This window comes from Vicugna pacos, chromosome 3 (assembly GCF_048564905.1).
Source record: "Vicugna pacos chromosome 3, VicPac4, whole genome shotgun sequence".
In the NCBI taxonomy this organism is placed as follows: domain Eukaryota; kingdom Metazoa; phylum Chordata; class Mammalia; order Artiodactyla; family Camelidae; genus Vicugna; species Vicugna pacos.
The window spans coordinates 22,367,373-22,393,443 of record NC_132989.1 but is presented as its reverse complement, the minus strand read 5'-3'; the positions used below and the strand labels follow the sequence as shown (position 1 = coordinate 22,393,443).

Genomic DNA, 26,071 nt, shown 5'->3' with positions numbered 1-26,071 from the left:
TTCTGAGAGGGAAGGCAGGGCTAGGCAATAGTGACACAGGCAGGCTCCAGTGGTTGAGGCATTTTATTGGACCTTTGGCGGCTGGTGGTGGGGAACGTTCCTTCCTTCTGGTGTAGGGCCCTGCAGAGGACACCATCTCGGACTGGTCCGTGTAGCTCAGGAACACAGGCAACTAAGCCCCCAGGGCCTCATGTGGAAAATGATGTAGTACCTGGCCATTTTTGCCTGTGATTACCAATAAAATAATCATAATAAAAATTAAAAAGTCTCTGTTCCGACCACTTTAGGTCTTCCTGCTGGAACAGAAGTGTGCAAAGCTGTTGAAGTACATATGCAGAGTTTTGTCTTAGCCTTAAATAATGCCAGTCCCACTTTCCTCTGGTCCTCTGCTCAACTCAGCAGATGCAAATGGGCTGGTTTGTTCTCCTTTTGATTTCCTCCACAAGGTCTTCTCTTCGGATGTCCACCTGGCCAGGATGGAGGAACAAGGTGGAATGAGCATCTTGCAGCTCCACTGCTCTCTGAGTGCCCATGCCTTCCTCTAGGCATCAGGTCTGGCTCAGCTGGGAGCAGGAACCCAATCAAACATCTCAGGGGAGACAGTGCTTGGGGGAGCCAGAGAGACACAGGGGATGTGTGGGATGGACAGTTAACCCTACATGACCACAGTAACATGCTACACCCCTTAAGTCCATTACGAGTGGGTGCTAATATGAATGCCAGGCTTTGCTCAGGTCTCGAATTGGGCATTGGCCTGCCGAAATGGCTTCCATTGCCTGTCCCTCAGCCTTCCTGCCCACCTGCTTACCTCTTCCCTGCTGGCCACTGAGCGGAGCTTGATGACCCCATCCTTGAGCTCTTGCTCACCGATGATGGCCACCAGTGGGATGCCTGTCTCCTCACAGTACTGCAGTTGGTTCAGTAACTTGGGGTTCTTCTTGTAGAGCAGCTCTGCCTGCAGGGGACCAGGGAAAAAGATGAAGGCAGGCTTCTGCAGTCCTCAGGGACAACTTCCTTGGGGCCCAAGCTAGTACTTTGCTCTGACCTTCACCCCAAGAAGTCACAGTAGTGGAAGGGTCACTGTGGATGAGCTTTTATTTCATTGTGCCCAGCACTCCCAAATTTGCTGCCACCCTGGGGCTTGCCTCCTCTACCTTGATCCCGGCATCCCAGAGCTCGGAGACCAGCTTCAGTCTCTCCTCCAGCAGCTTCTTCTGTGCGGATGCTACAAGCACCTGTGTCTCTGTGGTCCGTACCTTCTCCTCCAATGCCTAGGGAAGAAGCAGTTAAGAAACAGCTGGGCTGCCCTTTATACCACTGTCAGTGAACAACCAGAGCAGGCTCCTGTCAGGATTCTGAGACCAGGCCCAGCTCCACCAGGGCAGGCTAGTCTTCTCATCTAGCAACTGGGCCAAAAAAAGAAAGGTAGCTCTTAGAAGAATAAGAAATGAACTGACTGGCTTGTACATACGTCTTGCCAGAATAAATAATGTAGGGCAAAGGTAACTTATGCACAGTAACTTCAAACTTACCTCCAGCTAGTACTTTATGGGTCCACAAGAGCATTCACAAGGAAGTGATCCTCACTGAGCTCACCCAGCCAATCTGGTCACCCCTGGCAGTTCTAGTTCCCACTTACTTTCTGCCTGGTCAAGAGACTGTGTCTCATGCTTCAGGCACAGGGTACAACCCAAGGTGTGTGTGGATTAGTAGGGAGAGAGAATGCTGCTGCTGTCCATGTCTTTTTCTGGAAAACAGTTCCATAGTTCTTAGAACATAAGATGCCTATTGGAACAGTGACCTCAATTGGGAAACAAGTGGTTTCCACTCTAGAGAAAAGGATAGAGGGGTAGTGGGAAGGTTACTGCCAGAGCCTTCCTCAGGGGAAGAAATGCAACCAGACAGTTAAGAGCAGTAGCAGCAAAGGAGGGTTTGAGGCCACGAAGGGCTTCCCTCATGTTACTCTAGGTGCTAGAGAGTCAAGAGCACTGTCTGAGGGATCCCAGAGCCTCAGAACCATGCTTCCCACTTAGAGACAATATCCCATAGTGGTTGGGAGCAAGACATTGGAGTTCGGAGGCCTGGATTCAAATTCTGACTCTGCCACTTACACCTTGGGCAAATTATTTGATCTATAATACTTTAGTTCCCTTGTCTGCAAAATGTAAATAATAAAGGTAGCTACCCTCAGAGGGCTGTTTAAGAATTTTATTAGACCATGCATGAAAAGCACTAGGCACAGTCCCTGGCACAGAGTACTAAAATATGAAGTATTCTGTATTAGGAGGAAGATCCGAGTCTTTGGATAAACTGGCCTAGATTCCTGACAACCCTGAGGGAAGTAGGGACCCAGAACAAAGGAATTTGTGAAGAAAGAATGATCAGAGATCCATCAAGCTGGCCTATAATGGGGTAGGTGTCTGTGAAGGACAGCAATTCTCTTTTCTCCGTTTCTTTGAAAAGATACTACTCCTTGCCCAAAGCAGCACCAATTGCCCCCTTAAAGATCAAAGAAGATAGCTCAGATGCCACCAGCTCCCAGAGGGTCTTCTACCCAGCGCCAAGACCTACCTCCAGCCTCTGCTCCACGATGGAGAAGATCCGCTCTACCCCAATGCTGAGCCCCACGCATGGCACCTTGCGCCCTTTGGGGTCAAACATGCCCACAAGCCCATCATAGCGCCCTCCAGCGGCCACACTGCCCACGCCCAGGGGTTCTTCCCCTGCCTGGGCTGGGGACTGCAGCAGCACGGCCTCATAGATCACCCCAGTATAGTAGTCCAGCCCTCGAGCAAGGCTCAGGTCGAACGATATCTGGGGGGACAAGAACAGGGTCAGGCCAGAAGAGGATCAAGGACCTCCAGCCCCAGAGCTCAGCTGTGGCTCCCACCCCAAGCTGACTCACCTTGTCAGCAATGCCAAACAGGGTCAGATACTCAAACAGCAGCTTCAGGTCTCCCAGACCCTCCAAGGCCTGCTTGTTTTGGGACAGTTTAGGATCCTGGAGCAGCTGTTTCACTAGAGATACCCCACCTGGGGAGACAGATTTGTGAGCCAGACTGACTGACAAGAAAAAAATAAGGGTTCTACCTTTGCCTCTGGACTACACACATATGCATGAGTGCATACACACAGATAACACGTACATTCCCCCTGCCCCTCTCCTACACATACGCACACACAGAGGGGTTTTGGCTTTAGGCTGAGGGCAGTGGGATGGCTGCTGGGGAGGCAGGGTTTATTTCTCACCATGCTGCTGGACGTAGTCCCCAATGCGGTCAGCAACCTCAGGTGCGAGACCCTTCTCTCCTACCATCTCATTCTTTACTTCCTCCCAGGACACCTGAGCAGACAGAAACCAATCAGGGACCCCTGGGCAGCTTCCTCACTGCAGAGCAAGAGTAGGCCCTCCTCAGGGGGTGGTCTTAAGCAGAAACTGCCTGTCAACCTACATCCTGGGGCTAACTTTCCTCTGGTGGGCATAGAGGCAGGGCCCTCTCTCTCCTCATCTCTTCCATTTCTCAGGGCAGGGTGGGATCTGGGAAAAGAAGAGTCAAGTGTTTAGGTTGTTACCTTGTCCAGCTTGTCCACTGAGGAGCAGATGGTGCGGAACTTGCTGTCAGGAACACCACAGATGGCAAACATCCCGTCCAGGATGCGCCGATCATTCACCTGCAGTGACCCAAGGCACAGTGAGGAGAGAATCTCTTTACATGACCCTCAACAGCCTTGGTCACTTGGGCTCCTTGTCCTTCTGCACAAGGACCTTCTCCTGTGAGAGAGACCAGGCCCAACTGTGCCTTCCCAGCCCCATTCAGCTGACCTTGACCAGGAAGTCGCCTATCTGAAGTGAACTCAGGATCTCACACATGATCTTCAGGCACTCAGCATCAGGAATCATGGGGTCAAACTGCCCGGCAATGTCAAAATCCTGCAGGTAGAGGGGTAGCGAGAGGTCCTCAGGGGTATAATCTTCTTAAGTGAGGACTCCTGGGAACTCTGGAGGAGGCCTCTTTGCACTCATGCACAGACCACCTTCATTCTGTCTGACGGTCAGCTCAGGGTAAAACTCCAGCATTCTTGGGTCTCTTACCAGTCCTGGTTTCTTTCCCATCTATTGGGCTATTCTTTCATATCTCATCTATTTTTCCTTATTTCTACCACTGTGGGGGCAATTATATTGCCTTAGTCATTGTCTCTATTCACTCAGAAGCTCTGCCACCAGTCTGGAGGATATGATACCTCAAATACAATTTCCCCATCCTCTGCTGTGATCCTATCACAGGTTTAAGATAAAGAGCACTGGACCAAGAGAGCTAATCCTAACTTTTTCTTTCTTATCCCTATGATCTCTTCATCTTGCTGAGCTGCAAGTTTACTCATATATAAAATGGGGTGAATAACCTCTGTCCTGTATATGAAAATGCTAAAGAAATCTTAAGGCTAGCATTATCTGGGACATCCAGTTTGTTCAGGACACCATGAGCACTCAGTAGATTCTACTGGCTCAAGGGAGGGCCACCTTACCCATCCTGCCCCGCATACTCACACACTGGTAGAATTCCCGGTATCGGCCTCGTGTCATGGCTGGGTTATCCCGCCGGTATACTTTTGCTATGTGGTAGCGTTTAATGTTGGTCAGTTTATTCATTGCCAAATATCGAGCAAAAGGAACCTGATGACAAAGAGTTAAGGAGAAAGCCCCTCCCACATGTCTGGAATTTGATTATCTTCACCAACAGAAGCTGGGCTCTAACTCTACCCTGTGTGGGTAAAACCGCCACCTATAAGATTAAAAGCATTTCTGAACATCAGCAAGAATCAGCTTTGTTACCACAAGGGAAAGCTGAAGTCTCAAAAAAGATTAAAGCTCCCTTTCTCTTTGGTAGTGTCTCCCCCCTGGGCTTTGCCAAGCACGGTAGAGGGCTGGGCAGACTGGCCAGGGAGCAGAAAAAGGGCCCCAAGTAGGATCTCTAAGCAGATGATTCTCTGACATAGCTTGGAAATAAAGGAAACATGCTGTTGGTCAATTAAAGAGAACTCTGTCCACTGGACAGGGCAAAGGAGAGGTATTCTAGAGCCAGGGGATTGCTGGCAGAGTCAGAATGGGCCCTGACAGAAAGCTGAAGTCTTTCTCAGGATTCAGAAGTCTTCTAAGGCTATGCTCTGTTTAGCCAAAGTCCAGCTCCTGGTTTAGAGAAATAATTTCCCTGATTGCTAAAGGCATTATATTTGATCCAATCTATGTCTAGCTGTCCCCAAACTTAAGGCTAGAAATAGCCTCAACTCACTGAGGGCCAGTCCATCCAAAGTGTCAAGAGCCCAAGTTTAGAAAGATACAGTGAGGTCGTAGCGAAGGGACAGCAGCTCCCCACCCTGGTCCTTCAGGTCATAGATAAGCTTAGAGTCTTCCCCATACTTTCCAGTCAGTGTTTCCTGGAGAAAACATAAAGAAATGTGGTCACAGTGATAAATATAACAATTTAAAAGGAAGTTTTAAAAACAAAAACCCACCACTCTAACATAATTGATTTCAACTTGTCTATATTTCCTCTGCTCTCCCAATGCTTATGTATTCGATGTTAATTATAACCAAAAAGAAACACCAGTTCTGTTTTCTGCTTATCACATTTCCATTTTGTGACACAACTGAAGTATTATTGTTAAAAGCTGCATAATATTCCAGCGAGAAGCTCTGTATTTACTTCCTTCCTAGTATGAAACTGCTACGTGTTTAGGTTATTCCAATTGAAAAAAATATTCCATAGCATTTCAATAAATATATTTGGGTACATAGTTTTTTTCTTTTGAATAATTTTTGGAGGCTAAACTCTTAGGAATGGGTTATTAAATCAACAAAGATAAATTTTTTTATAGCACCTGAGATTTGAACACTGTCAAAAGCCAAAACTAAAAAAAGTAGTCCTTGCCCTGTGACATCCTCAACAAGATGTGAATATATTTTACCTACCAGACTGGCTAAGTTTAAAAAGCATGAAAACTCCCAGTGTGTCAAAAATAGAAACACTCACACAGTAGTTGGTGTTATGGGTGGAACTGTGTCCCTTCAAAATTCATATATGGAAGCCCTTTTCCCCCAGTAACCTCAGAGTGGGACTATACTTGGAGATAGGGTCTTTAAAGAAGTAATTAAGCGAAAATGAGATCACCAGGGTGGGTCCTAATCCAATATAACTGAAATCCTTATAAAAAGAGGAAATTTGGACACAGAGGAGGGAAGATGATGTGAAGACCCAGGGAAAAGACATCATCTAAAAGCCAAGGAGACAGACTTGGAACTGATCCTTCCATCATGACCCTCAGAAGGAGCCAACCCTGTTGACAGTTTATCTTGGACTTCTAGCCTCCAGACAATAAATTTTTTTTCTTTTTTAATTTCTGTTGTACAAGCCACCCAGCCTATGGTATTTTGTTATGGCAGCCCTAGCAAACTAATATAGTTGGTAGAAATAGGAAGGAGTACAACCATTTGACCCAGAAATTCTACTTCTATGAATTTACCCTGCAGATAAATGTGCACTAGTACTAGACACAGTTCCAAGCCCTGCGTATGTATCAGTGAACAAAGGCAGTCCATGCCCTCAAGAATCTTCTATAGTAACAAGATTCAGGCAGTACACCATGGAAGGAAACAGATTAACAGGTAATTTTCTGATAGTGATAGGGCTACTTTAGACAAGGAATTTGAAAAGGATTATTTAAGGAATGGCATTTTAGTTGAGATCTGACATTAAAATCTGTCATGTCTATAATTTACTCTGAAATTCAAGTCATGCAAAGAGCTAGGGGAAAAGGGAGCTAAGGAAGAGGGAAGAGCAAGAACAAAGGCCCTAAGACAGAAACACATTTAGTATGTTCCAGGAATAGAAAAAGACCCTAGTAGCGCAGTGCACAGGGGGAAGAAGAGCATGAGACGAGGTGGGAAAGGCAGGCAGTGGCCAGATCATGTAGGGCCTTGTAAGCCTGAGTAAAGGGTTTGAATTTTATTATAAATGCATCTGGAGTCACTAGATTTTAAGCGGTCAGTGATGCAACCTGCTTTTAATAGCAAAGAACTAGAAACAACCTCAGGGTCCATCAATAGGCTGGTTGCATATTCATCCTTTATATGTTTGGTTTGCATGCATCTGGGAAACATCTCAAGCACAGGTAACATGGAATTCAGTGTTGACAGGAGCCATAACAACTTCCATTTCTGAGGAGGCTCTCTTTTGGAAGCTGCTGGCCTCAACCAAGGTAAGTAAAAGGCAGGACCTCTCCCTCTACGCCCGTCCCGTGCCCCGTCTCACTGGAGAAAATACTAATCTTTGTCAACAACAACAGAGAGACCTTTAGGCCCTCTCTGTTGTTATCTGCTTCGTTGTCTGTATCCCATCCTTCCACCATGCAGTCTCTCTTCACCGCCCCTCACCTTTAGTTCAAACACAGGTGTGTCAATCACTTCTGCACCATGGCGCTTGAAGCAGCTGATGATTACTTCAAACACCTTCTCCCGAACTGCCATCTGCCGGGGATTGTAGTCTCTTGTGCCCTTGGAGTCAAAATCAGCCAAAGAACCAGGGATGGGGTTTAAAAACAAAGAACAATAAGGTCTAGAAATATAAAAGCATGACCTTAACAATGATGAATGCAAACCTTGCCCCAAACTTAGATTTTCCTACAAACAATTCCCTATTAGTTATCACAGCCATTTGCTCTCAGCCTTCTAAGCCCCCACTCCTTGCCCCTGCCAGCTTTTTGGCTTGGTCCTATTTTCTAGAGTTCTTGGAACTCTATTCTCTGAGAAATTTTCCTATACTAATTTTCTGGGATAACAGAACATTACTCTGCCCAACATAAAACATCTACCTGATGACAGGCATATAACCAACTCAAGCTGGCTTAGCTAATTGAATTCCAAACTTTACAAGGAACATTCTCTCCTAACAGAACTTAAAATAGAAATCCTAATGAATACTATTTGTTTCCTAATTTGTTTCTGATAGCCCTATGGCATGAGCTGGGCAGATACTTTTTTTTGATGAATTAGAAGATGTTAGGAAGCTAAGTCATTACTTAAGACCACTCAGCAGGTTGGTGGCAGTCAGTACTAGAACTCTGTTCTTCCAGGTCAAAGTTTCTAGTTTGGGCTTTTACATGCTACTCCCATGTAGGAGCTCTTTGGTCTCAGGGCCTCTTTATACTCTTACTATTTATTAATGACCCCAAAGTGGATTATATCACTATAAATATTTATTGTATTAGAAATTAAAACTGAAGATATTTAAAAATATTTATTAATTCACTTAACAAATAGAAAATCTATTACATGTTAACATAAATAACATTTTAGGAAAATGTAACTACTTCCCAGAACAAAAAAAGTTGGTGAGAAGAGTGGCACTGATTTACATTTTTGTAAATCCTTAATGTCTGGGTAAACAGAAGACAGCTGTATTCTCATATATGCTTTTTGCAGTCTGTTCTGTTGTGATTTGTTGTTCTGGTTGAGTATATAAAGAAAATCTGGCCTTACAGTGATGTATAATCATAAAAAGAGGAATATTTTAATAAACTTTTCAGCTAACTGTAGATATTCTTCTTAAACTACACTAAAAACCCAAAAAGCAGTAGTTTCTTAAAGATTGGTTGCAATGTGGAATCTGAAACTACATAAGTGAACTACTCATATTGTTACATTAAAATCCATTATAAGGTACCCAGAATTCACAGAGACAGAAAGTAAAACAATGGTACCAGGGACTGGAGAGAGGGTAGAGTGGGGAGTTACTGTTTAATGGGTAAAGATTTTGTTTGATATGATGAAAAAAGTTCTGGGGATGAATAGAAGTGATGGTTGCACAATGATGTGAATGTACTTAAAGCCACTGAAATGTACACCCGAAAATGGATGAAATGGCAAATTTTATGTTATGTATATTTCACTAAAATGTAAAAACTATCTGTTACTCTATCTTGTACTTTGGATATTTTTACATAGGCATGATTCTATAACATCATGCATTGGTCATTTAGAAAATATTGATTCTTTGATAAGTTATACAGAGCTTCCAGATGTTGATATATTTCATTATACAGTATCAGAAAACCATATTTGTTAATGTCAACATAGATCTCATGAGGAAAGTCTTCAAGTACTGGGAGATGTCAAGCTCATGATGGAAAATACAAGTTATAACTTTGACTTGAACACTTGAATTCTATCACTGGCAACAAATACTGTCAGATGTTTTCCTTGAGGTACAAGGCTCACTTTGTTCATTGTTGTGAAAATGTCTGCCAGATATCCAAATATTTAAAACAATAGTTTATTTTTCAGTTTTTCTTTCAAATAAAAAATATTTTCCATGAAAAAAAGTAGCTAGTTCCACTTAAAATTCACACAATGGCACGAGCATTTTTGCTACTTTGGAATACAGCAGAAGTGCTTTACGTGTACTTCCCATTTCATCATATAGAATATTAAAAAAGAGTGTACTCAAGGGTCAGTATTCAATAAAACTAGTAATTTTTACTATTTTATCAAAGACATTCTTAAGTGAAACTGAATTTTTTTTTACTGTTCATGAAAGTAAAGGACATAATGGTTATTATTAGTATAGTTTGGTGCCACCATCTTGATTTGTGCTGAGACACCAGCAGTTCTACTCACCAGTGCTTATGCACCTTCACTGCAAATGAAGTAAAAAAAGCAAATAACAGTATTAAAATAATTTTGACCAGGAAGATTCCTTTAGGAGTCCTTTCCCCGTGATACTGAGCTTTCTGTTGTTAATTATGAATCACATGTCAAGAAGTGTATTTCAACAAACTAAAGTGGATAGTAACTCTCCAGTATAATCTCATTCTTTTTTTAGTAGTAATATTTAAAAATATCTTATTTATTATTGTATTATTTTATTTTGGCAGGGGGAGAGGTAATTAGATTTATTTATTTTTAGAGGAGGTAGTGGAGATTGAACCCAGGACCTCCTGCATGCTAAGCATGTGCTCTATCACTTGAGCTATACCCTCCCCTCTAATCTTATTCTCTTTTAACATTATATTATGGAAGTTTTCAAACACACTTTATAGATAATAGTACACTGGACCCCATCATGTATCTATTACCCAGCTCCAACAACTATCAGCATCTGCTATTCTTATGTAAGTCCCAAGATTTTTTTTTTTCCTGCAGTGTTTTAAAATAAATCCCAGGGGGAGGGTATAGCTCACTGGTAGAGAGCATGCTTAGCATGCAGGAGGTCCTGGGTTCAAAACCCAGTACCTCCATTAAAAAAAAAAAAAGGCAAATCCCATATATCATATCATTTTATCCATAAATACTTCATATGATTCTCTAACATTTAAGGATTAAAAAATAAAACATTACAATACCTTTTTTTACAAACAGCAAAACTAACAGCAACCCTTAACCTAACGCCCAAACCATGTTTAATTAACCCCAATTGCTTCAATAATATTTTTTTATGGTTGGTTGGTTTGAATCAGATTCTAAATGAAGTTCATGCCTTGTATCTGGCTGATCCATCTAATGTCTATTTAATCTGTAGCAGTTTCATTTCCTTTAAAAAAAAAAGTCCTTTATTTATTGAAGAAATTGAGTCATTTTTTTCAAAGAATTTTTCTCATTCTAGATTTGATTAACAGTATATATGTCCATTTAACATGTCTGTCCATCTCCCATATTTTCAGTAAACTGGTAGTTACGTAAACTGGTAGATAGGTCTGAAGACCTGATTAGATTCAGGTACAATTTTTCTTGGCAAGAATAGGTGATGTGTACTTCTTATTGCATCACACCAGGAGGAACATAAAGCCTGGTTGTCCTACTTTTAGTGATGCTAAAATCAATCATTGGGTTTAGGTGAGGCCAGCCTGGTCTATCATAAATTCCCATTAATCTTTTCACCCAATAGTTTAAATAAATATCGATGATCAATGCCTAGGGGTTTTTACACTGTCTCCTTAACCTTTGAAGTGAGTTATGTGTAGAAGGAATAGGTCAATGAATTTAGGAGTCCAAAGAATTAATCTTAAAAGGTGACATCTTAACAGAAGGAAAACAGATCATCTCCCCTCTCCTTTAGAATTCACTTCCACATACATTCATTGAATACCTATGAAGTTCCAGGCACCTTATCTCAGCCTCTCAGGTTAAATAAACCATGTGAATAATGAAAAGTCAGCAACAAATGCAGTAACAGAGATAGTTATGAAGTGCTAGAGGAATCCAGATAAAGGGTAAATAGGTCGGTTTATAGAACTTACAGAAAGTGACATCTGAACTGAAATCCGGGAGGCTGAGCTAGGAATCTCCAACCTCATTCCGCTCTACTCTCCCTCTCTATTTGGTTTTAATCATAAATGTCTTTTTCTAGTTCCTGGAAACTACCAAGGTTCTTGGTTGTTTCAGGATTTCCATGCCTTACATGGACTTATCTTCCTCACACTCTTCACCCAGCTATCTCCCACTCATCTATTAGGTCAGCTAGTCTATCACTTCTTTAGGAAGGTTTTCTCAGACTCCTCAGTTCTCCTTTATTTTTCTCAGAGCATCCTTGTTATTTCTTTACATCACTTAAAACAATTTGTAGTTACATATCCACTTGTGGGATTATTTCTCTTAAGTCTAGATCCTTCAGTAGAATGTAAGTTCCCTGAGGGCGGACTATATTGTTCACCATGGTACACTCACTTCTTTGGACAGTGCTAGGCACATAGTAAGCACTCAATAAATATTTACTGAATGAAAGAAAGAGTAGCAGTAGCAGGCAGATTCCCCTAAGCATCCAGCTGGCCTAGTTTCTGTCATCACTTTGCCATCCCAGAATGACTCAGGTAGAGTCCAGCCCAGGTTGGCGCCCAGAGCAATTGTTGTTTCTTGCAGTATTTCAGATCCTCTGGATATGCGTCCTTATGAGTGGAATGAGGGACCCTCTCAGAGGCTCCCTGAAGGAATGATATTTACCTTGGGGGTTTTGAGTACGAATTTCTGTTTCCCTTCATCAGGGCCCAGCTGTGCCTTCAGTTTCAGTAGTTTTGCCACCTCCTCCTCGATCTGTGGAGGGAAAGTAGGCGCTAGGTAGGCTATCATATCTGTCACCCCCTCCTTCCTCCGCCATTCATTCAGTATCCCTCCCTCATTCGAATCGGAGGCAGATCTCTCACCCAGGCCTAACTTTGCTTCTCTCGGGTCCTACCCCAGTTACCTCCCCACTCAGCTTGTCCTCCTCCCTACCAGTCCGGTCCCTTCTTCCACATCGCTGACCTCTGTGCAGACCACCCCAGCTCTGTCCTCCTCGGCCTTGCTTTGGCCCCTCCCCTGCCGCCTCGGTCGCACCTGCTCGGCGCTGGCCTTCTGCTGCTTGAGGCCCCGCACACGCTCTCCCTGAAGTCGCACCAGTTCTTCCAGCGCCGCTCGCTCTGCCATACTGACCGCCAACTGGAGCTGACCGCTCCTAGATCGGCTGTGGTGGCCGCAGCCTCAGCTCGGATGACTTCCGTCTATCGAGTTGCAGGTCTGAACGCCTAGAGAGCCACCATCTAGTGCAACAATCACTTCCGGCTGTACCGGAAGTGCGAAAGCTGGGCGGGAGCAGGAGAGGACCTGAGGTGCCTTTTGGGATTCGGAAGGTGTGGAAGCGCTCTCCTCCTCTATGGTGCTCGGGCTTCGCCTTCACAGCGCGCTGTACCCTTCTTGGGGTCTTGCCTGCCTCCTCCCTAGGTCCTTTGCCTCCTGTCCCGGAAAGTCGGACTCCTGCCTCATGATGCCCCAGCTCGGACTCCTTCATAGGAGGGCCTGGGCTTCGCTGCTTGGCCAGCTCCGGCGGCCTCCCGGTGCTGTGTGCATCCGGGCGGTCCATTCTCATAGCCAGGTGAGCCAGACTGAGATAGCTCTGGTCTGTTGGGGCAGGATCTCCAGGTTTGAAAGCATTGACTCGCGGCCTGTACTCCCGCAGTATTACAGTCGGTTTTTGAGTGCCCACCATGTACCGACACGGAGTTAAGGCCTTTAAGGATGCTTTGTCATTTAATTCTCATAGCAATCGTGAGAGGTTGGGATTACTATTTCCATTTTACATTTGAGGAAACGGAGGTGCAAGCTTAAATGACTTACCCATGGCTACACAGTAAGGGAGACTTTAATATAGGTCCACAACCCCTTATCTGAACCTCAGGGTCAAATATTAAAAAAAAAATTTAAGCAAAATATGACTATTCTTACTAAGTGAGATGACTAACGACCATAAGTCGACTGAATTCGCATTACAGTTTACCTCAAAATGAGGTTCCCCCTCCATTTTTTTTTTTTCAGTTTTCAGAGATTTTGGATTCGTAGAGGAGGGATTGTGGACTTTAACTGCCATCCTTTGGAGGATAGAACCCGCCAAAGTATAGAACTATCACACCCTCTATATTTCTGGAAGGGCATTCAGCCTGCTGGTAATAAACAAAATCACTGATTCTGTTTTACCTTGGGAAAGACAGTATTGTCTTCCTGGTAGATGCTTTTGTGCTATCATGAACAACAGGGCTCAGATCTTTTGTTTTAGTTTGCAGTCACTGCATCCTATTATTACTACTACTACTACTACTACTACTACTACTACTTCTTCTTCTTCTTCTTGGAGGGGGAGATAATTAGGTTTATTTATTTTTAGAGGAGGTACTGGGGATTGAACCCAGGACCTCCTGCATGCTAAGCGAATACTCTAACACTTTGAGCTATACCCTGTCCCCACTATTATTATTTTTAGTTCACCCAGGAAATCCATTCCTGTTCATTCCACAGAGATGTTCTGTGTTCTTGTGCTGGTTCTCTTCTGTCTTCAAGTTACATTTTCCCTATCTCCGAGCCTAATGACCATTGCTACCTTATTAAAAATTCTTATTTTCACTCTTTGGGTAGGAACTGAGAACTGGAGATCATACTAATCCCTACTTTTAGATGGTTGTTGGTGGTGGTTGTGGCAGTGTTGGTTTGCTCTGTGCCTTCATTGTTCTTGGGTGGTTAAACGATTTCATGTATTTAAAGACTCCAAATATGCTGAGGAAGCTTGTATGGTAAATACCTCATCTCATGTGTATTGCATATATATTGTAGATACAGCTGGGTTTTTGCAGGTAGGCTGAGATTGGATTAGATAAAATAGTGTTCAGGCTTCTTGTTGCTCAGGGCCAAAAGTTTTTGCATGATACTCAGAGCCAGAGATACTACAGGTCTCACTAGTATTGAGAGGAGCTGTGTCTCACATTTCTTCTGCCAGGTTGCAGAGGCAACGTTAACATCCCAACTGAAACCACATGAAGAGAAATCGAATTTTATTATCAAGACCCCAAAGGTAATGTCGTTTTCCCCACCCTGTCCATTATAGTGCCTTGGAGTTCTGTTCTCTACTCTGCTTCTCTTCCTGACTCCTTTTAATGTTTTTTTTTTAATTTAAACTGAAAGCAACAACAACAGCAACAAACTTCACTATTTTTTTTATTGTCTGTTTTATTTATTTTATTTTTATTTTATTTTATTGAGTTATAGTCAGTTTACAATGTTGTGTCAATTTCCAGTGTAGAGCACAATTTTTCAGTCATACATGAACATACATATATGCATTATCACATTCTTTTTCACCGTGAGCTACCACAAGATCTTGTATATATTCCCCTGTGTTATACAGTATAAACTTCAAACTTCACTATTCTTAAGGTACTGGGTGGGGCTCAGAGTCCTCTAAACTCAAAAGAGATTTCAACTCCAGACCTTAAATTATAGAAGTGGTTTAACTCTTTGTCTTAAGTGGACTTGCTTTTGTCTTTGTTTTCACTCTGATTCCTTTTGGTTTCTAGGGCACCAGAGATCTTAGTCCCCAGCAGATGGTTGTGAGGGAGAAAATTCTTGATATGGTTGTTAGCTGCTTTAAACGTCATGGAGCAAAGGGGTTGGATACCCCAGCGTTTGAGCTAAAGGTAAGAGGAGAAAAAAGAGTGCTGGAACTCCGTTTCCCAAAGGGCTTTTAGCCTATGATCTGAAGTCCTCTTTCTGTTTGACTTCTGCAGGAAATGCTTACTGAGAAGTATGGAGAGGACTCCATGCTCATCTATGATCTGAAGGATCAGGGTGGAGAGCTGTTGTCCTTGCGCTATGACCTTACTGTATCCTTCTGATATCTTTCCTGTCTTATATCTTTCCAAACCTAGAGGTCTTTCTCTCACAAAAGGGACAAGAGTGATTCTGGAACCCCATGGATTTATTGGCAGCAGCCTTTACTTCCAGTTCCTTCCAGAAAGCATTTCTGTCAGCAGAGCCTGGCCTGGAGCACTGTCATTTAAGTTTATAGTGTATCAGAATGCCTTGGGGAAGCTTGCAAAAATACAGATTCTTGACCTTCAGCCCCATATATTCTTAATTCTGTAGCTGGAGTGCAGTTCAGCAATCTGCATTTTAAACAGGTACCTGGGTAATTAAGATGCAGGTGGTCCCAGACCTACACTTTAAGAAACATTGTCATAGGAGTTGTAGGTGAATCCAGGTTTTGAAGCTTAACTGTTCTGAGACAGTTGAGAATTGGGAGGGAATGGCCTGGACTTGATCTTCTTGGGACATTTTTATCTCTACTTCCCCTGCTTTCTACTGAACTTGAAGTTTTGCTAGGTGGATTTCCTTCATTTGACACTGTTTAGTACATATTGAGTGCAAAGCCCTGCTTGGCCTTGGAGATAGTGGGAAACCAGACAGAGAAGATCGTTATTCTCATCCTAGTGGATGAGATCCAATTGAGAGAGGCCTAGTCTTCCCGAATGTTTGTACACTGGGCCTAAATTTTGGATCAGTATCCTTCCTCCTTAACCTATTTATATGAGGTCCCTTTTGCTCGTTACCTGGCCATGAATAAAGTGAAGAAGATGAAACGCTACCATGTTGGAAAGGTATGGCGGCGAGAGAGCCCAACCATAGTCCAAGGCCGCTACAGGGAGTTCTGCCAGTGTGTAAGTGACCTGGTGGAGGAAGCATGGTGTGATAGTTCTGTGGGCTACACCCATGGAACTGGTTGCTCAGTGATTTCTTTTTTTCCTGTCTGTTTCTTTGCTGTAGGATTTTGACATTGCTGGTCAATTTGACCCTATGATCCCTGATGCAGAGTGTTTGAAGATCATGTGTGAAATCCTTAGTGGATTGCAGCTGGGGGATTTTCTCATTAAGGTAAGAACAGGGCTGAGGACTGAGGGGAGAAGTCTGGACTTAGCCTGATGCTAATCTCAAAACATAGGTGTCCCCAGCCATTCAAACTGTAGCTCTAGGACTCTCTTAGTACAGGTGTTGCATATCATATATATCTATATAGTCATCCTGTGAAATTTCTTTTCTATCCCTTTTATGAGTCTGGAGAGTAGGGACTGCCATTGTTTTGAGGGAGAGGTCATTGACAAGGCATTTATGTTACTTCCTTTGAGTTCACAGGTCAATGACCGGCGGATTTTGGATGGGATATTTGCTGTCTGTGGTATTCCTGAAAGCAAATTCCATGCCATCTGCTCCTCGATAGACAAACTAGACAAGGTAACAAAGAACACATGCTTCAGTAGGTCTTATAAGAGTTTCTGCCCTGCTCTCAACTCTATACTCTTGGAGGAAAATAAGGAGATGGTGACTAAAAGTGAGCTATTTCTGGGAGGATGGTAAGGAGACATTCTGAAGCAAGATCTAAGTTTTGAGATTATGGTTGGATTTCCTAAGCTGCCTCTGATTTTGCTGGATATAGTGTTAGCTAGTTGTAACATACATACTGAATGAAAATGAGATGTCCTTTTCCATTTAGAGAAAAAAGGATCTTGGGGCTAGGCTAATGTTTGGGTGTTTGTGCAGATGTCTTGGAAAGATGTGAGACATGAGATGGTGGCAAAGAAAGGCCTGGCTCCTGAAGTGGCTGATCGAGTTGGGGACTATGTTCAATGTCATGGTAAGAATCAGTGTTTTCGGAGGTACATGATAGAACCAGAGTGAGGGTGATATGTGTATAGGTTCTACCTCTGAAATATCTCCTTTCCATAAATGTGCTAAGTTCCAGAGCCTGATCTGAATTTAAATGCTTTTTTACTTATTTAACCTGTTTATGTTCTCAGATGGCAAAGACGGAGGCAGAGAAAGAGAATCTGGTCATAGGTGATCAAGATTTCTTCCTTCCTTTCTTTGTTTCTTTTCTTTTCTTCTTTTTTCTTTTGGTAAGAAACTGAGGAGGACTAGCTGGAGCACATTAGGGATAAATATAGATGAAACACATTTGGGTGAATAGCACAGACCTTATTTCTCCCACGTATCTTTCCAGGTGGGGTGTCTTTGGTGGAGCAAATGTTCCAGGATTCAGGACTGTCCCAGAACCAGCATGCCCTAGAGGGCTTGAGAGACCTGAAGCTGCTATTTGAATACCTGACTTTATTTGGAGTTGCTGAGAAGGTAAGCTGAGTTGCAAGTGACCTCCTGCTGTATCTGGGGCTCTCAGGGTCCTGAGTCTTGTCTGAAACTAACTAGAGCCATATCCCCACAGATCTCCTTTGACCTGAGCCTGGCTCGGGGCCTGGACTACTATACAGGAGTGATCTATGAAGCAGTGCTGCTACAGACCTCAGCTCGGGCTGGGGAGGAGCCCCTGAATGTGGGCAGTGTGGCTGCTGGTGGGCGTTATGATGGGCTGGTGGGCATGTTTGACCCCAAAGGCCACAAGGTGCCGTGTGTGGGGCTCAGCATTGGGGTAGAGCGAATCTTCTCAATTGTGGAGCAGAGGATGAAGGTAGGTCCTAGGTAGGGTTCGAGTGGGGCTGGAGACCTTAAAAACTCTCATGTTTCTAGAGGTACAGTTGGTCTGTTTTTCTGATGATTCTTTTTGTTTTAGTTTTTATTTTTGGAATTACTGGTGCAAAGGAAATTTTTATTAGTTTTATTTTCTCTCTCTCTCTCTCTCTCTCTGTTTTATTAGACTTTTGGTGAGAAGATACGGACCACAGAGACTGAAGTGTTTGTAGCCACTCCACAGAAGAACTTTCTCCAAGAACGTTTGAAGCTAATTGCAGAGCTTTGGGATGCTGGGATCAAGGTATGGTGGAGTTAATATCCAAACTGTCTAGGTATATGTGGAATTCAGGCACCAGGCCCATTTCCAACTTATGCCTAGGATGGAACTCAAGACCTTTCTAATGTTCACTAGAGTATCTTCTTAGAGTAAGAGGTCTAGCTACTTACTTCTTTGGATATGCTTGCTCCTGGGTTTTGAGTGGTGTGACCACTTCTAAACCTCCTATTCTTCAACCTTTTCAGGCAGAGCTGATGTATAAGAACAACCCTAAACTACTAACCCAACTGCACTACTGTGAAAACATGGGCATTCCCCTGATGGTCATTATTGGTGAGCAAGAACTGAAGGAAGGGGTCATCAAACTCCGTTCAGTGGCCAGCAGGGAGGAGGTAAGTTGAGGCAGGCAGAAATAGAAGGGACCAAGTGTTTCTACCTTTCTTAGATTCCTTAAGAAACATGTATACTCTGGCTGAGGAAATATCTCCAGGGTTATAGTGATTGAGCTCCCACCCAGGCAACAGTTGTAGCCACTGAGTATTGGCTGGGTGGGGAAAAGGACAAATGAAATCTCAATGGGTATTTCAAGACTAATCAACAAAATAGACATACTTCAGGTGTTTGAATCCCTTTAGTCAAAAAGGCATCCATTCTTCAGGTCAGCTTGAAGCCCGTAGTACTCTCTACTGGTCACGTAAGTAGTAGAAGAAGATGCAGAGTTAAATGAATCTGGAAAAACAGTGGCTAAGGAACTAGTATCATTTGCTAGTTTGTCACATGAGGGTTCTCTTATGTTTCAGGTGGCCATTAAACGGGAAAATCTTGTGGCTGAAATTCAGAAGCAACTGTCCAAGTCTTGATCCTTGCCTGAATGCCATCTGCTGCTCTTTGTAAAAAAGGTTTCATCTACCACTGAGTTCTTGATGGACTTTACAACTGCTGGCCAGGATGGGTGACAAGTGCCTCTGCATCCTCCATCCTTCCTGGGCACAGAACTGTAGAAGTCCCTGAGGACTCCTGGGCTAGTGTGAGCAGCTATACTGCATGGGCGCAGATGGCTGGTATGTGAAAGAGACATGCTGTAATTGAAGAGTGGATTTGAAATGCCATTGAATGCTGCCAACAGGTGCTGAGTTGATTGCTGTGAACAAGTCTCTGGGAAAGTCCCCTCAGGTTGAGAGGATTCTGAACTATTGAGATCAGAAGTCAAATACTTAGCCTTCCATTCTGGCTTCTGAACCAGATTTTGGGGAGTTTGTTCACAGTCTGCCCTTGACCTGTCCAGGGAGTTTTTGGGAGACAGTGAGGAGAGGTAATGACTACTTTCTGTTTTGTTTGAGGACAGGGATGCTATTCCAATGGCATAGCAGTGCCCAAATTCATGTGGCATCTTTCTAGCCTATCCACTGTTAATAATAGCAGGGTGAGGCTGTCTGTTTAATAATCTTGAATATTGAACTTAATAGGTGACCTCACAAGATGGAAATCTGACCTTTTGAGATTTTTGGAGACCATTACCTGTGCCAGAATCACTGCTCTGACTATTCCATGTCCTGCTGTGGAGGTGGCTGTTCTAGAAGTGGTTGTGTAATTTATTAAATAAAATATTAAATGTAGTAGTTTGGGTAATCTGTCATCAAGGGATTGGCTTGCATAGGCCATAGAAAATGTACACTGGAGGATTCTGTGAGCTAGAAGTAACCTCCCTGGTGTGATGCTTCTGTATTCAGTGAAGGGATCAGCCACAGTTCCCCCTCTCCCCAACTTGGAGATACAGTCATGTCACTAAATCAGTATATACTGAGGCATCTGTTAGAATTCTTCACCCTAGAGCGTTGCTGGAGGCTGGCCTTCCCAAGTTGATCGTGTTGATGAAATTGTGCCCTATAGATTGAATGACTGTAATGTTTCTCAGTTGAAGGAAAAGTGAGTTAACCAAAGGGTAATAGCTTCAAGATAAAGAGACAAAATGCAAAAAGCTCTTTCTGTAAGTGCGTTGGTAAGGTTGCAGCCTTTCCAAACACTTGGGTGCAATGGGGCCATATCTACAGAGAAATGAAGCATCTAGAGCCCCTAATAACAGCACTTTGGCCTGAAAGGAGGTTTGGAAACTCTTGGCATCTCACGCAGGTTGATTAGACCAGATCAGAAAGTACTGATCTGAACCTCATTTTCCTCTTTTGTGAAATAGAACAGTTGAATATATGGTGGTTTTGAAAGCCAGGGTAGAAAAACGCTTGCAGGCGCCCTTACTTCCGTGTTGCTTCATACTCTTTTTGCGCATGCGCCATTTCCTTGGAGCCGAGGCGGGGCCGACAATCCGGTTTTAGGAGCCCTCCAGTGCTTAGCTCGTTTAGAATGCGAGACTCTAAGCTTATTGGAGGCCAGCTTGCTTTACGGCTCAAGGCTGCTTTTTGCGGCATTTTCCGGCTTCCCATTCACTTCGCAGTGAAGATGGCGTCCGGCAGCGGGGTAGGTGTTGTGTGTGAGGAGGAGGTTTAGGGTGGGGGGTTGAGGGGGTTTCTCCGCCCTGAATATCCTACGCCGGACTGAGTCCTGACACCTCCTCGCGGTCTAATGGCCCCGGTTCAAGAGCTGCCCCGTAAGGCCTTGGCACAGGGTCAGTGGAATCGGGAGGTCTCTGGTTGGGGTCCTGAGGCAACCTCAGCCTCCTGGTGCTGCCCGGAGAGGTTTCCCTCTCCCAGGTCCCCAGGCCGCTTTGGCAGCGAGGACGCGGCTCCTGCCGTTTTTCCAGGGGTCAGACACGATTAGCGACGAATCTTGAGCACCTTTTCCCCACAGACAAAAAACTTGGACTTTCGCCGAAAGTGGGACAAAGATGAGTATGAGAAGCTCGCCGAGAAGAGGCTCACGGAAGAGAGAGAAAAGAAGGATGGTGGGTGTCTGCTCTATCAAGTGCTAAGTGTGTTGTAGAGGATGCAATGGCTGGAGAGTGTGGGTGGGGAGTTGAAATGCGCTGTCCCCCTAACCTGTGTAACCTCTGGCAGAGCATTGCCTCCCTAATCTTCGATTTCTTCAGGTATGAGAGCAAGGAGATGAACTGAAGCAGTTTTGAGGTGCTTTCCAGTTCTGTGGTTCTCTGCTTCCTTGCCCTCCCTTTGCTTGGTTCATTTAGTACTTTCCCCAAGTACGGAGAAGGGAGTGGGAATCGTTAGTAGTGACAGAGAAGTCAAGTGGTGTGATTTGGTGCTGTGTATTACTGCTGTTGAAGAGCTTCTCTTTCCTTCATCAGGGAACATGGGATTGTTTCAGCTTCTGCTTAGTTCTGTTCTCTGTGCCTTACATAATGTCAGGGAAATGGTGCTCCTCTCCTAAACAGAGGTTCCACTATACGAAAAGAAATGTCTTATTTTCTTACGTGTTTTCAAACTTGTCCATTCTTCTTCTACTTTACTTCAACACTGCCTTGCATACATTAATCCTTTTAGTTTTTATGTAATTTGTACAATAGTGTTCGGCGTGTAACAGATAATTTCCTAAATGTTGATCCCCCTTTAAAAATTTTCCCTAGCTCTCAGAACACTCCTTTCTGTGTTATGCTTGGTGTATCTGTTTGAAAGCATTACTGAGTGGTCTTGCTCTTCTTTTAAAAGGTGGCTTTTTGTGAAAATGCAGAACTGCTCCTTTCAGTTCAGTTAATTCATGATTAAAAAAAACCATTGCTTTTAGGCTTGTTAGCTTTAAAATGGAGAAAAGATGTAGAGAGTTAAGCATTGCTAATCATTTTTCCTGTGTTGAGATTCTCCCTAGCTGCTTCTAGAAGTGCCCATTGTGTCCCTTGCTTCAGGTTTCAAAAAAGAGATGAAAGTAGACCTCTGAATTTTGTGTTTCATGCATTTCTTTTCCTTTCTGATTAAAGAACACTAATAAAGAAGGGACTTCTTTCCCCATTATATTTCAGGAAAACCAGTGCAGCCAGTCAAGCGGGAGCTTCTCCGGCATAGGGACTACAAGGTGGACCTGGAATCCAAACTCGGGAAGACAATTGTCATTACCAAGACCACGCCACAATCTGAGATGGGAGGGTGAGTGGCTTTTTGTCTTTCTCTGCAACCAAGACTAAGTCTAATAAACTATCTGTGGGTTTTAGGAAGTGTTGAGCAATGTCCTTGGCCCCAGAATAACAGCCTTGTTTCCTATAATTCCATCTTTTGTCCTCTGAGGTCTCATGTTAGCATAATAGTGTCTCTACGAGGGGTCACTCTATAGGTTTCTTCTTTAGCACTATAGCTATTTCTTAATATCTTAAAAAGGATTGTTTGTTCTCCTGCCAGAGGAAGAAATGAAGCAATGGACTACTGAGGCGATTTCTAGGGAAGAAATTAGGTGAAGCTACAGTGGAGCCCAGGAGCAGCTGAGAGTGAATAAAGGGGGTTGAGCTTCCAGAATGGGTGCAATGGTTGTAGTTTTTATGGATTTCTTGGTTGTGCACATTGTTCTGAGACCAAGACTATAACCTTTAGGAAGAAGGGTCCCCACAAAAACTCTTCATCTTTTTGCCCATAACTACTTTTCTGTCCAGTTAGGTTTTTCAGCAGAAGGATAACACAGATAGCAATGAATGACACTTTTCTGAGCTGCTTAGTAAACCCACTGTTGTCATTCCTCTTTGTGTTAGTTATCTATTGCTATATGAAATAATACATTAACCCAAAATTTAGCAGCATAACAGATAGCTCATAATATCTGTGGGTACGGAATCTGGGAAAGGTATGCCTAGGTGATTTTGGCTCAGGGTCTGTAACAAAGCTGCCATTGAGATATCAGCTGGGTCTGCATTCCTCTGAGGTATAAGTGAGGCTGGAGGATCTGTTTCCAAGCTCTCTTATGTGGCTTTAGTTCGGAGGCCTCACTTCCGTGCTCCATGGGCCACTTCATAGTGCTATTCACAACAAAGCAAGTGGCTTCCCCAGAGCAAGCAATCCAAATGCACAGACTAAGACAGAGCCACATGTTCTTTTTTTTTTTACTAACCTAATCTTGAAAGTGACATAACATCGTTTTTAACATATTTTGTTGATCACACAGACTAACCCTGGTACAAATGGGGAAGGGCCTATATAGTGTAGGAATACTGGGAGGGTGGGATCATTGTGGGGGCTATGTTGGAAGTTGGCAGTGAGAATTGTCTCTTTCTTCTAAAAAGAACTCTTACCTAAAAATATGAGATTCTTGGTTGAAAAATGATAAAATCCTTACAACCAGATTTGACCCTAGTGCTATTTCTTTCTGTTTGCTAGATATTACTGCAATGTCTGTGACTGTGTGGTGAAAGACTCTATCAACTTCCTGGATCACATTAATGGAAAGAAACGTAAGGCTTGGAGGTAGTTTGTTACTGGGTCTGAGATTGGGTTTTGTAGGTGTGGTGGGGGAGAGGGTAGTTTCTGTTGGCCTCTTTTTTTAATGTGGGGAATTCTCTAGTTGCTTCAGTACAGGCCATACTTTACTTCATTATTTAATATTCCTGAAGTCCATGAGGTGAGAGTTTGTTCTAGACTCTCACCAAGCCTAATTCATGGTCTTCTCCTGGGCCCACCTGTCCCCACTGGTGTCCATCTGCTTAGTAAGGGCAGTTGAAAGCCATTTATGTCTTGTTACCTGGGGCTGCTGCCATGGGAGTTTTTTTTAAGCCCAAATTATTTTTACTGAGTGTTTTATGAAATTTTTTTTAATGTCTGGAAAAGACTTTTTGAGGGGATTAGGATGTTGTAACGACCTTACCTTCTTAACTTTTGACCCCACCTAGATCAGCGAAACCTAGGCATGTCTATGCGTGTGGAACGTTCCACCTTGGATCAGGTAAAGAAACGCTTTGAAGTCAACAAGAAGAAGATGGAAGAGAAGCAGAAAGATTATGATTTTGAGGAAAGGATGAAGGAGCTCAGAGAAGAGGTATGCTCTACTATCCTTCTCTCTCCACTCCCCAGCTTTGAATTTTATATTATGAATCATGGGAAGGCTTTTTTCCTCATTCCATTCCCACCCCAAAAGGAGAGTTTTATCTCCTGAATTTCTGTTTATTAAGGGAAACATTCATTGCCCTTGTTTGAGACTCTCATGATCTGAAGGAAATGGCTCTAAAGCTATCTTTTTTTTCTGGACTCTCTAGGCGATATATATATATTTTTAAACTATAGGAGCAACTAACTAAGTGCACCTATTCCCCAGTAGGCCTGTGGAACCAGGCTGACTGGGTCAGAATTCTGTTTCCTCCACTTACTAGCTGTGAATCTTGGGCAAGCTATATAAACTTTCTGTGCCTCCATTTTCCCGTATAGAGACCTTCATATATAATATACATAAAGCTTTTAGACCAGTTCCTAGCTTGTACTGTATGCCCCAGAATGCTAGTTCTCATTATATGGCTTTGCTTCCATCACCTTAAGAACTAAAGATGAACTGGGATGTTGGATTGAGAAGTGCTCTCCACAGGCTCAAACTTCTCTTTCTTTTCCCTTATAATCTTTACCGTGGCTTTTCCTCTGCTTTTGAAATTTTACTTTGTGTTTAATTATTTTCTTCTAAAGATAACAAGTAAGCTACCTGTCTCTTTCAACAACATTTGGCTCAGGATTCTGAACTGATTCTGAGTGATTTCCCCTCTAGGAGGAAAAGGCCAAAGCCTACAAGAAAGAGAAACAGAAGGAGAAGAAAAGGAGGGCTGAGGAGGACTTGACATTTGAGGAGGATGATGAAATGGCAGCTGTGATGGGCTTCTCTGGTTTTGGTTCCACCAAGAAGAGTTACTGAGGCTTTCTATGCCTGGCTTTTTGCTGGGCCTAACTTTGTGTGTGTGGGCATCATTTTTTGGGAGGTACTTGGGAAATCCTTAAGAGTGGCAATGGGGAGGGCTAGAGGGTGGGTGTTTGTGGTTGCCCTCTGCCTTGGGAGAGAGCACAGGATGCAGAGGAATACTCTGTGGCATATTCCTTCAGCCTCAGTATATCACTGGAGTCACAGGACCTCTGACCATCCAAGTTCCCAATAAAGAAAAACCTCCTCTTCTGAGGCTGCTTTCCTGAAACTCTCCCTGCATCTTTCCCCCTCTCTTCATCTCTTCATTCTCTTATCTGAACATCCTACATTTATCCTGTGTTCTGCCTTTGTTTTAATTTTGACTCTTGTTTAGCCTACAGCAGAAAGGTTCTCTGGGTCCCCACTTTCCAGTTGATAACATATCCTTGACTGACCCCTGCTTTCCCCATTCTCCCCTCACTTCCCACCTCCCCCGCCGTGGTTCTCTGGCCACTGTGCATGCATGTGTACCTCTGCCTGGGTCAGTGGTGTGTGCAGGTGTGTGTGCATGAATCTGTCACATAGAGGGAGCCTGAGCAAGAGCTTCAGAGCATTGCTGCCTTGGAGCCTGGTTATCTCGGCTTCCTCAGAGCATGTAACAGGAAATTAAACGGGATGAGTGTTTGGTGTGGTATTTGTCTGCTGAGTTTTTTAACCTTTGTTTTTCACATGTAGACTGTTCACCTTTTCCTGTTTGTTTGATTTTATTGAGGATTGTTTTTGTCTTCCTTGTAAGCAGGCTCTTGGAAGAACCTGTTTGATGCAAAAAAGAAAAAGGAGAAAACCTCATATGGGAGCCCTTGGGTCTCAGAGGCTGTTCAACATGTATAATAAATGGCATTGACTGGGCCTATTTCATATTTGGTGGGAACATTCCATATTCTTCCCTGTGTATTGTTTTTTCTTTCCCACACTTACTCTTTTGAAATTGTCCCTTCATTTGAGCCCTGTCACTTTTTTTCTAGGTTCCTTCAACATGAGTTCTATTTTCCTCTGATGGGATCTGTGTCTGGAGGAGTCTGAACAAAACTTTTCCTGTAATTTTAGCCTCCTTTAATCTTTTATTTTTGGAATAGCAGAGCTCAGGGCTGAAAGCTTAGTGTTTTCCTTACTATCTGCTGTTAGGCTAGGCACAGGGTTACTCAGTTTTTGCACTGTTGACATTT

General features: G+C 43.4%; 3 protein-coding genes across 4 annotated transcripts; 2 read left to right on the top strand and 1 right to left on the bottom strand.

The window, feature by feature from the left end:
- Nucleotides 1-45: 45 nt before the first annotated feature.
- On the bottom strand, nucleotides 46-12,564 carry HARS1 (histidyl-tRNA synthetase 1). Its single transcript, XM_006204537.4, has 13 exons — nucleotides 12,365-12,564; nucleotides 11,993-12,082; nucleotides 7,433-7,552; nucleotides 5,341-5,436; nucleotides 4,550-4,675; nucleotides 3,824-3,931; nucleotides 3,574-3,672; nucleotides 3,250-3,343; nucleotides 2,906-3,033; nucleotides 2,572-2,814; nucleotides 1,155-1,271; nucleotides 809-955; nucleotides 46-467 (listed from the first exon to the last, which is right to left on the bottom strand). The coding sequence occupies exons 1-13, from the start codon at nucleotides 12,452-12,454 to the stop codon at nucleotides 396-398; spliced, it is 1,530 nt and encodes a 509-aa protein (XP_006204599.2). The 5' UTR covers nucleotides 12,455-12,564; the 3' UTR covers nucleotides 46-395.
- A 44-nt stretch (nucleotides 12,565-12,608) lies between these two features.
- Nucleotides 12,609-19,702, top strand: HARS2 (histidyl-tRNA synthetase 2, mitochondrial). 2 transcript variants are annotated; one of them, XM_015239477.3, is made up of 13 exons: nucleotides 12,609-12,899; nucleotides 14,292-14,366; nucleotides 14,869-14,988; nucleotides 15,079-15,174; nucleotides 15,883-15,948; nucleotides 16,115-16,222; nucleotides 16,481-16,579; nucleotides 16,886-16,979; nucleotides 17,346-17,473; nucleotides 17,565-17,807; nucleotides 17,994-18,110; nucleotides 18,332-18,478; nucleotides 18,887-19,702. In XM_015239477.3, the coding sequence occupies exons 1-13, from the start codon at nucleotides 12,681-12,683 to the stop codon at nucleotides 18,944-18,946; spliced, it is 1,572 nt and encodes a 523-aa protein (XP_015094963.2). In that variant the 5' UTR covers nucleotides 12,609-12,680; the 3' UTR covers nucleotides 18,947-19,702. The 2 variants fall into 2 exon arrangements, with proteins under 2 accessions (XP_015094963.2, XP_006204605.2); XM_006204543.4 differs by having other exon boundaries at nucleotides 15,883-16,008.
- A 732-nt stretch (nucleotides 19,703-20,434) lies between these two features.
- ZMAT2 (zinc finger matrin-type 2) lies at nucleotides 20,435-25,785 on the top strand. The gene is made up of 6 exons (XM_006204536.4): nucleotides 20,435-20,558; nucleotides 20,889-20,982; nucleotides 22,009-22,132; nucleotides 23,348-23,421; nucleotides 23,857-24,002; nucleotides 24,717-25,785. Exons 1-6 carry the CDS (start codon nucleotides 20,445-20,447, stop codon nucleotides 24,858-24,860), a joined length of 696 nt encoding a protein of 231 aa, XP_006204598.2. The 5' UTR covers nucleotides 20,435-20,444; the 3' UTR covers nucleotides 24,861-25,785.
- The last annotated feature ends 286 nt before the right edge of the window (nucleotides 25,786-26,071 follow it).

Excerpts from the sequence above, each read along its gene's own strand:
- HARS1 (XM_006204537.4), bottom strand. The coding sequence starts at position 12,454 with ATGGCAGAGCGAGCGGCGCTGGAAGAACTGGTGCGACTTCAGGGAGAG. Across the intron at positions 5,437-7,432 it reads CACCTGTGTTTGAACTAAAG|GAAACACTGACTGGAAAGTA; the intron begins GTGAGGGGCGGT and ends TGTTTTCTCCAG. Across the intron at positions 3,344-3,573 it reads CAGTGGACAAGCTGGACAAG|GTGTCCTGGGAGGAAGTAAA; the intron begins GTAACAACCTAA and ends CTGTCTGCTCAG.
- HARS2 (XM_006204543.4), top strand. The coding sequence starts at position 12,681 with ATGGTGCTCGGGCTTCGCCTTCACAGCGCGCTGTACCCTTCTTGGGGT. Across the intron at positions 15,175-15,882 it reads CCTTGCGCTATGACCTTACT|GTCCCTTTTGCTCGTTACCT; the intron begins GTATCCTTCTGA and ends TATTTATATGAG. Across the intron at positions 16,223-16,480 it reads TGGGGGATTTTCTCATTAAG|GTCAATGACCGGCGGATTTT; the intron begins GTAAGAACAGGG and ends TTGAGTTCACAG.
- ZMAT2 (XM_006204536.4), top strand. The coding sequence starts at position 20,445 with ATGCGAGACTCTAAGCTTATTGGAGGCCAGCTTGCTTTACGGCTCAAG. Across the intron at positions 20,559-20,888 it reads AGATGGCGTCCGGCAGCGGG|ACAAAAAACTTGGACTTTCG; the intron begins GTAGGTGTTGTG and ends TTTTCCCCACAG. Across the intron at positions 22,133-23,347 it reads CCACAATCTGAGATGGGAGG|ATATTACTGCAATGTCTGTG; the intron begins GTGAGTGGCTTT and ends TCTGTTTGCTAG.